At 37.4% G+C, this 12,853-nt stretch overlaps 1 protein-coding gene across 1 annotated transcript; it reads right to left on the reverse strand.

The window, feature by feature from the left end:
- Positions 1–11,900: 11,900 nt before the first annotated feature.
- Positions 11,901–12,502, reverse strand: LOC138897619 (uncharacterized). Its single transcript, XM_070183612.1, has 2 exons — positions 12,183–12,502; positions 11,901–12,009 (listed from the first exon to the last, which is right to left on the reverse strand). Exons 1-2 carry the CDS (start codon positions 12,500–12,502, stop codon positions 11,901–11,903), a joined length of 429 nt encoding a protein of 142 aa, XP_070039713.1.
- Positions 12,503–12,853: the final 351 nt, after the last annotated feature.

Below are 12,853 nucleotides of genomic sequence, written 5' to 3' on the forward strand. Positions count from 1 at the left end.
GCGTGCGCTGCCCGTCCCATGCCTATGGTCTAGGAGGCTTTGGACCTACTATTTGGGTGGTTCTAGACTTTACTTAGGGTGCTCAAAATGATATAACAAGGTGCACATTCAAAACATATAGGATTGCACATAAAGATAATAAATGGCCCAAGTTTGCCTCCAGACATAAGCAACAAATGCACGCGGGCAGATTCTTATATTTGGCAGCAGACAGTTTCAGAATTAATAAGAATTAGAGTCGTTGAGTCCTATAGCCATGGCTTCTATGCGATTTTTATTTTCAGTATCATACATGCAGTACTGCAGCTTTAGACTAACAGATTTGCAGATTAAAGGTATTACAACCCTATATGCATGATATCTAAATTGTTTGCGCAACGAGGCAGTGAAACAGTTCGAGAATTCAGAATTACAAGCGTTTGATTTTATAAACATGCTTCTTAGGCGAGTAACAGTATCTTATAGGCAGGATTTCTAATAGTTGGTGTTTGAACTTTGATTTTATCATGCTTGCCCTATAGGCAGGTCATCTAGGTGGGGCAGCATAACAGAAGCAGCTGATTAATTAGTTAAAACCCTATAGTCATGGTATCTAGATGAGCATTAGCAAAGGCGTGTATTATTACATCCTATATGCATGCTGTCTAATGATCAAACAAGTAATTATTGGCGTTTGATTCCTATAGACATGTTGTCTAATAGCGCACAGTAGTAGAGATGGAAACAGGTGCAACATTTACATAAACTAACATGCTTTGGATAGTGTACAAGTATTAGACAAGTTAAGTGAAGTGTGGTTTTCTATAGGCATGATTTCTATGTGTGACACGTCAAGCAAAACAGCAAGCAAGTCAATTAAATCCTATAGACAGGTTTTCTACCCACTTATGAAAGAATTAGGATACCTAACCCCCTTTTTCACTAATTTCTCCATCATTCGTTATTACAAATTATTACAAACCCAAATAGGATAATAAAATAATTGCAAACTTAATAGGGCGACTACAGGCCCAAATACAGCAAATACAGGATACCCAAGGCAGTTTCTAGGCCTTCAACTAAGCCTGGAACCTTAGGTGATAAACAGGCCCACACTCCAGGTGGCTATTGATATGCTTCAATTCTGAGCACTGAACTGGCCCAACATCTAGGCCCAAACCTTAAGACAGCTGCCTTGCTTACTCATGGAATACTTAATAGCCATAACAACACAAGTGACAAGCTAGGTACTAAGCCATCCAAATAAACTTTAAGACTTAGGAATTCTATCCCTTAACACTATAGCTAACAGAGAGAAAGAATTTCAAAGACACACAAGTAAGGTTACCCAAAATCCCTTACAGGCACATATGGCATAGACATAAACAAGTTCCCAATGACAGGTTTTAATATCATAGGACAACAAAAGCAGAAGTTCAAAGTAAGCATGATTCCAAACTAATCTCAGTTGGACTTTAGACATAGGAGTCTTGACATGGAAGCCCAGAAGAGCCACAATCAGAACAAACAAAGGGTGAAACAGTTTCACAAGAAATCTTTGGCAGGAGAGCCCAATGGTCACAACTAACTTGCAAAACTTAACATGTGAAATGTTCAGGCAAGTACCGGTCACAATACAAAGGTCCTAAATCCAATAGGTAAGCATTCATGGAAAATGATAATAAGCTAACTTCTAGATTAATAAGGCCAATATGCATCATTTGAAGAGGGCCAAGACTTATTCTAGTTGACATAGGGAGAACAGACTAGACATATATTGGGGTTCATCCTGGGAGTCTTAAGCAATCAGTGAGCACACAACATCAAAGCAAATAAATAAGTCGGCCCGGGAATTGTAACAATATTGGCATACGGAATTCATACAATAACAAGTTGATTTCAGGGAGGTAGCAAGTTGTACATGAAAGACTTAGCAAAAACACATTAAAATAAGTTCTGGGCATGCATTAATTCCCTAGGATAATCTAAGTCATGGATTCATGATAAGCAACAGACCTTAAGTAACCAGTTATGCTTAAACATGAAAGTGAGCAATCAATCAAGTTGGACACTTATAATAGGCATGCATTATGGCTAGTAATGTTAGAAAAAGCATATTAGGCTAAGAATTTAGACAATGTCGTTGCATGATTTGCAGAGAAATAGCAAACTGTGCATGAACGATTCAATAGAGAGACATTCAGGCAATTTTGAGCAAGAACCTAATTTCCTACAGATACCAGAAATCAAGACAAGGTGCAATTGACATCAATCAGGTTTTAATTACAAGTCAGACAGACATCATGAATCAACATAACTAGCCATACATGAGTTAAAATCAGGACTTGAATAGAACTGAAGCTAGTGGAACTACAAAGGAGTACTAAAACAAGCAGAATTGTATACGAAGTGGCGTAATATCGAAATTAACTCAAGGACATCCAAGTAGCATTAGTGCACAAATAGAAGGAAGTAGAATTGCGAGAGTATAAGGTACTAAGCAGTTGCAAACAATGAAGAGTGAGAAACTCAAAATTTCTAAAATAGCAGTGATTGCGGGAGAACAATGAAACCCCAAATCTCCAGTGCTTCAAAGGTCACAAGAGCCTCGAAGTGAGCCCCGAACAGTACTTGCACTGGAGGAGGCTAATGAATAGATTCTGGTGGCCTTGACTTTCAGCCGGCCAAAATCAAAGTCTCAGAATAATATAAAATGAGTGAGAGTGAGAGAATAGTTGTAGTAACAGTAGTCAAGTAATAGTCATTAAGACCTAGAAGGGGAACGGGGAAGGGGGTTTATATAGTAGTAAAAATTGAACGAACAAACAAGGAAACATAGTTAATCGAACACAAACAAGTAAAGAAAAGCATGCAAAATCAGTACAGAATCAATTTAGGAGAAAAATCGGGTAAACTCTAGTTCAAGAAGGAGAACACAATCAGTCAAAGATATCACTGAATCGGACCTATATAGCCTGGTAGTGAATGTATATAGATGAAACATCGTCTGGATCTTGAAGATTTGGAGACGATTGCACTCGATTCAAGACCTGGTACTTGCCAAAGATAGGCAAGTACTAGATAATACCATAACCATGAAAGTAACGAAGAGACGGAGCATATATGAAAGGAAAACCATGGAGAGATTCCATATTAGGGTCGGAATTGGAGAGAACAAGGGGGGCAACTGCTAGGGTTTGAGAGGAGAAGAAGAGGATAGGGAGTATTTGGGGGCGGCGTCTCAGGGAAAATGGGCGTTAGGGGTTGGGTTTGGTTTATTAAAGATGGGAGATGGTTTGTGGGTCGTTGATCTCTGAGATCAATGGTTGAGATAGAGGGAAAGAATGGGGCGGGTCATTTAAATGGGTGTCGATCGGGTTTTTAAAGAGGGTTGTTTGGTCTTGGGCTGTTGAAGGGTGAACTGGGATGGGACAAATATTTTGGGGCTAATTTTGGTCCGAAATTAGCCCTGTATTGGGTTATAAATTGAATATACGAAATTTGTTTCAAAATATTTATAAAAAGTAATTAATAAATAATAAAAGCATTACTTATGCAGTAAAATGATTGAAAATAATAGCTTAATATTATAAAAATATAAAAATGCTATTTTAGCATAAATAATATAATGCATGTAATTATGTATAGAATATAGGTTATTATTGTAAAATTGTGTAAATAGCTCAGAAATACAAATGTAATTATATGAAATGAAGTAAAATGTTATAAAGCATACCTATGGGTGTAAATAATAAATTTGGATGATTAACTCATCACAAAATAATTTGAAAGGGTAATTAATAAATATTTGAACAATTTAAGTGCAAGAAAATCAATTTTAAAGCTTTAAATATTATGAAAGATTATAGAAAATACTTATATGACTCTTGTAAATTGGTTAACGATACAGAATGATATTTTGAAAGTATATATAATATTTTATAAAATATGAGGGCTACAATACAAAAAATAACCGGTCGGGTCGTTACACTTTGAGGCTACTGACTTCCTTTTTCTTGAAGACCTCTTCTTGGGTGTGGCTGAAGAGGATTCAGCATTTTTCTTTCCTTTTCTTTGAAGAAGGACTTTGTCACGCCCCAAACTCAGGGAGTGCGACCGGCGCTCAACCGAGAGAACCCAGCCGAGCAAGCCTATTAGACTTCCTTCTACCCAAACTCATACATGAATAAAGAGGAGATGTACTCCATTAATCAATCACTGAAAAGATTTTATTAACAACTTCCTTTTCATTCCCATTAGCAGTTTCATTCATAATTTCCAAAACATTACGAGTTTATAGAATTAATAAAAAACATAATTTCCAAGTACCAACACTTCTAGTTCAATTCCCAACATCAACCATAACCTGCAACCTGTCTACGGAACCTCTAAGTACAATAGAAGAGTAATGTGAAAATGCCGACAACAAGGCCCCGGCTGTACTCAAAACACAATACATGAGAAACAAAAGATACATGACCCCGAAATGAAGTGGAGCTCACCAAATCAGCTGAAAAGAGTATACTGCTATCATTGATCAATGCCGCCTGCTAAAGAACCACCCGCATCCATTAAAGATGCAGCGCCCCCTGCAAAAGGGAAGTTAGTACTCTCGAATAGCACTAGTATGTATAGCTAAAAATCCTCTTTCAAAATAGAATGCCCATATAAGAAAAGGCAACACATAGAAACAGCAAGTCACAATCAACAATATCCAAACGTCCAGTTAAAACATAATAATGTTCAAAATATGAACTTCATATATAATTTTGGTTGGGAGATCATTAGCACTGATATACCACCGTCTTTGTTAGCACGGAGTCCGATCACGCCCGATCGGCTAGGACATCTCCCCACGAACAATGTGGTTTGACATGTGATGCAAAAGAAAGTTGTTACCAAGAGTAGTACCACCAGATGCGCAATATGGCATATGATCTCCACCCGATCAGCTAGGCCGCCTTCCCACATATGTCGTGTGGGTTGACTTCTTCAATCCACAAAGGTTCCAGTTTCATCCCAATTAAGGAGAATAATATCACAATTTCCAAAGGTTCCAATTTCATCCCAAATAAGGGGAATAATCCTAATCCACCCCTATACCGGCACGTGTAGTTTCAGGTGTGGGCCTTATGACCCACCCTTCCTCGGTATTGCTAATGATGCTCCCAAAAATAGTTTTGATTTGATTTGCAAACAGAAATATCATAAATACAATTGTACTCACCTCAACATCTTTCACATTATATGAATTCTCATTAGTATTTTCAGTCATTCACAACGACAATATTTCCTTGGCTCATTAGGCTATTCACAAGATTCTTTATTCCTGGCACGATGGCCGTATTTCATATTCCACACTTTCACCTCTTTCAATTTCAAAGATCACCATCAAGTATCAACATATAGGATATTTCAGAAATCATATACTTCAAATCCATTTGAAATGGAAACTTCTAACACAAATGGTTTCTTCCCAAAGAATGAGGCATACCAACCAACAATAGAAACACACATGAAAAATCATAAACAGTCAATACACCATTTACTCTTGCAATACTCTTCCCCAGAAATGACAATGTACAATTTTAACACATGAGTATATAGAACTCGAATCACACTGGATATATTTATAAATCAAAGCATTAGTTAAAGCAGCCACTAATGGACATGAATTTAGTACAAAAGCTTTTAGACAATTCTATCTTCGAAGTCATTTTTAAACAATTGAGTCGAGGCTCATTTCACATTCTTTATCGTATCTTCTCAAATCATTTGCACTACTAGACACAATCATAACTTAAATTCTTGCCACGTTGTCCACACTCTATATCCCCAATTAACTTATTTCACTTCTAACCATCTTTATAGATTATCAACAATAAGACATTTCCAAATCAAGACTTTAGGTATACATATGAGCAATTAAGAGTCTTAAGAATATTAAGATTTTCTCACACAATTTGGCATACTATCTTTCATTGAAACACGACTCAAAGCCATAACCTTTTAATGCGTAATCCATACTTTGAAACTTACGAAAACATTATGAAATTCAATTCCAAGAGAGAAAGTTTAGCCAACATAACTCAATCGAGCTTCCTTAACTCTAGAATGATCCGGAATTCTTAGCAATCCCGATCTATTTTGAGACATAACAAAATTGAACCGTAATTAGGAAGATATTCATGGTCTCAGCTTATTTGAGCATTTTATGAGACACTAGGTGTGCAAATTTAACCACAAGGTTCTTCTACAAGATTTCCTTCACTCCACAACCTAATCCTTACTTATTTCAGATCAACAATCTTCCCACAATTTTTATTGGTACATACATGTATAAATAATAATCTCATACCCATGAATCATACTCTTAATCAACCATCTTCTACCCAAATTTGAAATTGAAAACTAAGGTATGGAACCTTACCTCTTAGATGAAGAACTTATGGGTTTTCCTTGTTAATCTTCCTAGATTTGAGCAAGACTTGATGAATAATTAGCCTAGGGTTTTTCTCTCTCTAAAACATCAGATTTTTGCTCAAAAATGACCCAAAGCGTGTATTTAATGAAGTAGGGTCGGGTTTTAAGAATCCAAAAATGGAGCTCTGAAACAGGTTCTGCGGTCGCATATGTGACCGCATAATGGATATGCGTACCACATATCGGTCGCATAATTACAGACCAAAACGATCAAAAATATGTCCGTGTATGCGGTCACTATGCGGTCCGCATAACTGTTATGCGATCGCATAATGCACCGCATAACAGTTATGCGGTCGCATAGCCGACCGCATAATTTCCCCCATACTGGCCCTTCTCCTGCTCACTTCTACGGCCATTATGCGGCCCGCAGAGTAATTATGTGGTCGCATAATGGACCGCATAAACGCGTTTTTCTGCCAAAAAATTTCCTTTACTTTCTGGTGCATTGTTCAACCCAAAAAGTCCGAACCGCGGTGAGCTTGTGAGCCGCGAAGATTTTATACCATCCTCAAACACGTAAGCCTACTCCGGCACCACGAAACCTTAAATTCACTTGCAAAATTTACGGTGCTTTACACTAAAATACTTCAAACTTTTCCGGGGTATTACAGACTTCCTCCTCATCCTCTTCTTCTTCATCATCCTCTCCACTCACGAGATCAACTTCCTCTACATCAGACTTATCAACAAGCCTGAACTCCTCTCTATCTTTTTTCTTTTTTTACTCTCTTCTAATGACTTTTCAAGTGCAGCCCTAGTCTTCCCTCTAGTGTTTGGAGTTCTACCCCCAAGAGTGACCCATCTCTGAGGCAACACTTCCTCTTTGCTACAGCTTTCACTCTCCTAAAGGTGGTCCTTGCCTCACTTTATTTATTTTTCCTCATTCTGGCTATCACGTTTGCCAGGGCTTTATCTTCACTATCACTACTTTCTTTCCTCACTTCTGTCTCTCCTTCCTTTTCTCTTTCTTCCTCAATGTCAGTCCAGTCAAGAGATTCTGATTTTTCAGGATCTGCGTTCAAAGAACCAGGTTCTTGAACCTGATCAGTTTCTTTCTCAGCAATCTTTTCAACATCTCCTACCCTGCCCATTTCTCCCTCACCAGCAACCGAAGGACCTGGTTGTTATCCAGGGGCTTCTGATGTTTCTACTGCAACACTCCACTTCCCTTCTACCGCTTCTTCCCTAGGTTCTGCCATTATTTTTTCAGTCCCTCTACTCACATCACTGACAGTTTTCTCTCCCTCTTTTTCTTTTAACTATTCACGGACTACATCTATCTCCTCCTAAGTTTTAACTTCCACTACCCCACTCTCCTTCACTCCTACCACCATCACCTTCTTTTTCCTTTGAACCATTGACTCCATACTAACATTTATTTTTGTTGGTTCAGTACTAACCTCCTTCTCTGGTTCATCGTCTCCTTCCCCCTCAATTTGTGACTCCTTTACTGCTAGGTTTTTACCATTAGAACCTTCACTTTCTTCTTCGTCAGAATAGTCAACTAAGCGAGCAAAGACTTTTGGGGATTTTTGTGAAGAGTATTGATCTTGGGTAGACTCGATTGGAGTGGGTATGGTCGGAGGTGTAGTAGAGTCAGGTGTAGTGTTTGGTTCAGGAATTTCAGAGGTGACTTGACTTGGTGAGTTCGACATTATTAAGAATTCAAGGTTTTTTTGAAGGATTGAAAAGTTAGGGATTCAGTTCTTTCTTGAATTTTCTTGAGCAATCTGATAGAATGAAAGAGAATAGGCAAGAGAGAGGATTTTATAGAGATTGATTTGATAATTTTTTAGCTTTAATTAGTCACCCTAATTGCTCCTAATCCGGTTCTAAGAGGGAAAGAGGGTAACTGTCAGATTTTGAAATTTAAAAAGGTGATTATGGGCTTTAATTAGGTGGAAGATACGTATTCAAGGGAGTTTAGAAAATTTGTCCTAATTTCACGGGGACTAGAACTAGTAATAATTGCCCTAAGACTGATGGTTTTTGTTTAGGAACCTGATCCCCTTTTAATTTCATGAGTTATAGGGAATAAGCCATAGGATATAAACAAGGTAACTGGGAACCTGGTTTTAATGACGTGACAATTTAACAGTTAAGTACAACTATCAATTGGAAAAGGGGTACATACCTGAGTGTCACACAACCAGGTTCCTTGACTAATTTCCTCAACTTGGCTAACAAAAACCTTTTTCAGTCCAGGGTTTTGTCATAAGATCAAGCATACATGCCCTAGAATCAATGACATACGTGCATACCCTGTAATAGTATAAGACTAAGTTAGACATTATTCTGCACATCAACTCACTAGACAGTTTATTAAGACATAGCCAATCATTGAGGGAAGTCAAGAATGTCTGAATCCATTTTGATCAATCCAAGATCCAAGTGGTTTCTTTCAAAGTGATGCCTGCTCAAAGTTTTGGTGAATATATCTGCAATCTACTCCTCTGTCTTGCAGAACTCCATAGAAATATGACCCTTCTCAACATTGTCTCTTAAGAAGTGGTGCCTCACATCAATACGTTTGGTTCTCTTGTGGTGGACCGCGTTCTTTGATATGTTCATAGTACTTGTGTTATCACAAAATATGAGAACCCGTTCAACTATCACTCCATAGTCTTCCAGTTGTTTCTTAATCCATAATAGCTGAGCATAGCATGAGGCAGTTGTTACATACTCAGCTTATGCAGTTGATAGAGCCATAGAGTTTTATTTCTTTAATACCCATGAGATCGAACATGACCCAAGGAAATGAGCCATATCTTATGTGCTCTTCCTATCCATCAAATATCCGGCATAGTCAGCATCTGCGTACCCAATCAAATAAAAGGAGTCTCCAGTTGGATACCAAAGAACCAGGTCTTGAGTACCTTTAAAAACCTCAAGATCCTTTTAACAAACTTCAAGTGCGATTCTTTGGGACTTGAGTGAAATCTTGCACACAATCCCATTATATACACAATATCTTGCCTACTAGCAGTTAAGTAGAGCAGAGATCCAATCATGCCTCTGTACTTCTTTTCATCAACAGAAGTACCAGATTCATCCATATCCAACCTAGTTGTTGTAGCGATAGGAGTATTAATTGTCTTTGAATTGTCCATGTCAAACCTCTTAAGTATCTCCTCGGTGTATTTTTGTTGGTACATCATAGTTCTTTTTGCAGCCTGCTTAACTTGAAGTCCAAGGAAGAAATTCAATTCTCTAATCATGCTCATTTTCTTTCATAACAAGCCCTTAGAGCCTACTTCAAACCATATAGCACCTTGTCCAATTTGTACACAAGATTTGGAAATTCATGACTCTCAAATCCTGATGGCTATCGTACAAACACTTCCTCTTTCAAATACCTATTCAGGAGGGCACTCTTTACATCAATTTGATATAGTTTGAAACCCATATAGGATGCAAAAGCAATGAGAATTCGAATTGCCTCCATTCTTGCAACTGGAGCAAACGATGTATCATAGTCAATGTCTTCTTCTTGATTGTAGCCTTGTACAACCAATCTTACTTTGTTTTTGTTGATTTCCTTGATCATCTAGTTTGTTCCTAAACACCCACCTGGTTCTAATGACCTTTTTGTCTTTTGGGCTAGGAACCAGGTCCCAAACTTTATTTCTTTCAAACTGATTGAGTTCGTCCTGCATAGTCACTATCCAGTCTGCATCTTCAAGTGATTCTTTAATGCTCATGCTCAACTATAGATATATAGGTTGTGAAGGCAATAATATATTTAAACTTTGATCTAGTCACCATCCTAAAGTCAATAGCGTTATCACATTAGTAAGTGGATGAGAACTCTGATGTTTCCTGGCCCTTGCTTGCAGACCTTGAGTGCCATTGTTTCCTTCATGCTCAGCAGTAGAATCAAGTGCAATACTTTCTGCCTAATTTTCTTGACATATTCCCCCTATTTGTGGTACATCTTGCTCTGCTTCCAGAGGACCTAGTTTTTTCCATAACTCATCAACAACCTCTGGAAGTCTTTGGTTTGATTATTCCTCATTGTTTTTCGCCGTACCAAACTCTCCATCATCAGCAACATGTATATCTTTCTCATCTAGATGGTTAGATTCATAAAAATTCACATGTATACTTTCTTCAATATAACTAGTTCTTTTATTGTTTACTTTATAAGCTTTACTATGTGGTGAGTAACCCAGAAAGACACTCTCATCACTTTTAACATCAAACTTTTATATAGCCTCTTTACCATTATTATACACAAAACACTTACTACCAAAGGCTCTTATGTGAGTCATATTGTGTTTTCTGCCCTTACATAATTCATAGGGAGTCTTATCAATTATTGGCCTAATCATGCATCTATTGATAATATAGCATGCAGTGTTCACAACTTCAGCCCAAAAGATTTTAGAAAGTCCACTAGCAATTAACATGGTTCTTGTCATATCTTCTAAAATTCTATTTTTTTCTAGAACACCATTTTGCTTCGGTATCCTAGGTGCAAAACTAATTATGATCTATACCATTACCTGCGCAGAACTCAAGAAAGTTAACATTTTCAAACTCAGTTCCATGGTCAGATCTAATGCTAGCTACATGACTATCCATTTTTCTTTGTAGTTTCTATATAAAAGTCACAAACATATCATATGTTTCATCTTTATTTGCCAGAAATATAGTCCAAGTAAACCTAGAATACTCATCAATAATTACAACCACGTACCTCTTTTCACCTCTACTTTGAACCCTCATTTGTGCATATAAGTCCATATGAAGTAATTTCAAAGGTCGAGAAGTACTTACCACTTTCTTTGATTTGAAGGATGATCTGACATGTTTACCTTTAGCACATACATCACATACTTTATCTTCCTTAAATTTTGATTTGGGCAACCCAAGCACCAGGTCCTTGGAGATCAGTTTGTTCAACTTAGAAAAACTGACATGTCCCAGCCTCTTGTGCCATAGAAAGGAATTATTATGTAGTGCACTAAGACATGATAGTTCACTTTTAGGAGAAGACATCATGTCAGCTTTATAAATATTTTTATGCCTTTTTTTCCTTGAGAACCAGGTTTCCAGAGGTTTCATTTGTAACCATACAGTCTTTAGAAGTAAGAGGACCTTGTTCCCTTCGTCACGCCTTTGGGAAACACTCAACATGTTGTGCTTCAAACCTTTAACATAATACACATTTTCAATAACATGAGAGTGGGACTTACCAACCTTACCTATGCCGATTATATTTCTTTTTTTGCCATTGCCAAAGCCCACACTCCCTCCTTGGTAGGCTTTTAGTGAGAGAAAATTATTTATATTCCCAATCATGTGGCGGGAGCAAGCATTGTCCATATACCACCAGTACTTACTTCCTCTCACTTTAACCAAAAAATATATTTAGGGGTTAACTTTAGGAACCCAGACAAGCTTGGGTCCCTTTATTTGAGTAAAAAGATGAATCACGTTCTTCTTAGCCCATCCTGGTAGTTTTCACTTTTCAGTGAAGAATCAGGTTTCATCACTTTCCTTTTCTCAACATATGCAATATTTTTTAGGTCTTCTTGAATTCTAGATGTGCATGTTTCTTTGAGGTGTCCATTATTACACAGTGTGTGAATAGGCGATTATCAGGAATGTCGACATATTTGCTATGAGGATTGTATGAAAATTTAGCCTTAGTATGCCCTAGACCCTCTTTGCCACTGTGGTTTTCATGAATTTTAAATATTATTTGGGAAAACCTGATCCATTTTAAGTTCTTTTCTATTTCAAAATTAGCCTTATCCAGATTTTCTTGAAGCATCCTAATCTTTTCAGATTCAACTTGAAGATTTTTATTAACTTCATTTAGTTCACTTTCTAATTTCTCCTGAATATCTGTGGCTAGGTCTTTACCCTTATTTGGAGCATTGAGCAATTTATCTTTCTCAATTTTTAAGGCAACCTTTTCATCTTCCAAAGCAAGGATCTGGTCCTTGAGATCAACCATAAAGACTTCAAAGTTTTCTCTACTTATTTTCAGATCTTTGTATTCAAACTTAAGTGATGCATAGTCATTCATTAACTGTTCATTTTCATTATAAACCTTTTGATACGCATCAATCAAGACACCAGATAAGGAGATTAATTTCTTTTTAGAGTAAGTATGTATTTTGTCTTTGATGTCTTGAAAACTTACCTCGGGTTCTTATTCCTCATCAACATCAGAGTCTGAATGTGCCACTAATGCTAGGAGATCTTCAGGTTCTGAATCACTGTCTTCCTTGGCCATCAGTGATTGATCATCTTCGTACTTTCATCATCATCATCAGACTCATCAGTTGAAGATGATTGCATGACAGCCATAACTCTTGCTTCAGTAATTGCATTGACCTTGCTATCCCATGGGGAGGCAGTATGCGTAGTATTTTCC

Source organism: Nicotiana tomentosiformis, chromosome 8, assembly GCF_000390325.3.
Source record: "Nicotiana tomentosiformis chromosome 8, ASM39032v3, whole genome shotgun sequence".
Classification (NCBI taxonomy): Eukaryota; Viridiplantae; Streptophyta; class Magnoliopsida; order Solanales; family Solanaceae; genus Nicotiana; species Nicotiana tomentosiformis.

Excerpts from the sequence above, each read along its gene's own strand:
- LOC138897619 (XM_070183612.1), bottom strand. The coding sequence starts at position 12,502 with ATGAATGACTATGCATCACTTAAGTTTGAATACAAAGATCTGAAAATA. Across the intron at positions 12,010-12,182 it reads AAGAACTTAAAATGGATCAG|AATTCAAGAAGACCTAAAAA; the intron begins GTTTTCCCAAAT and ends ATGCACATCTAG.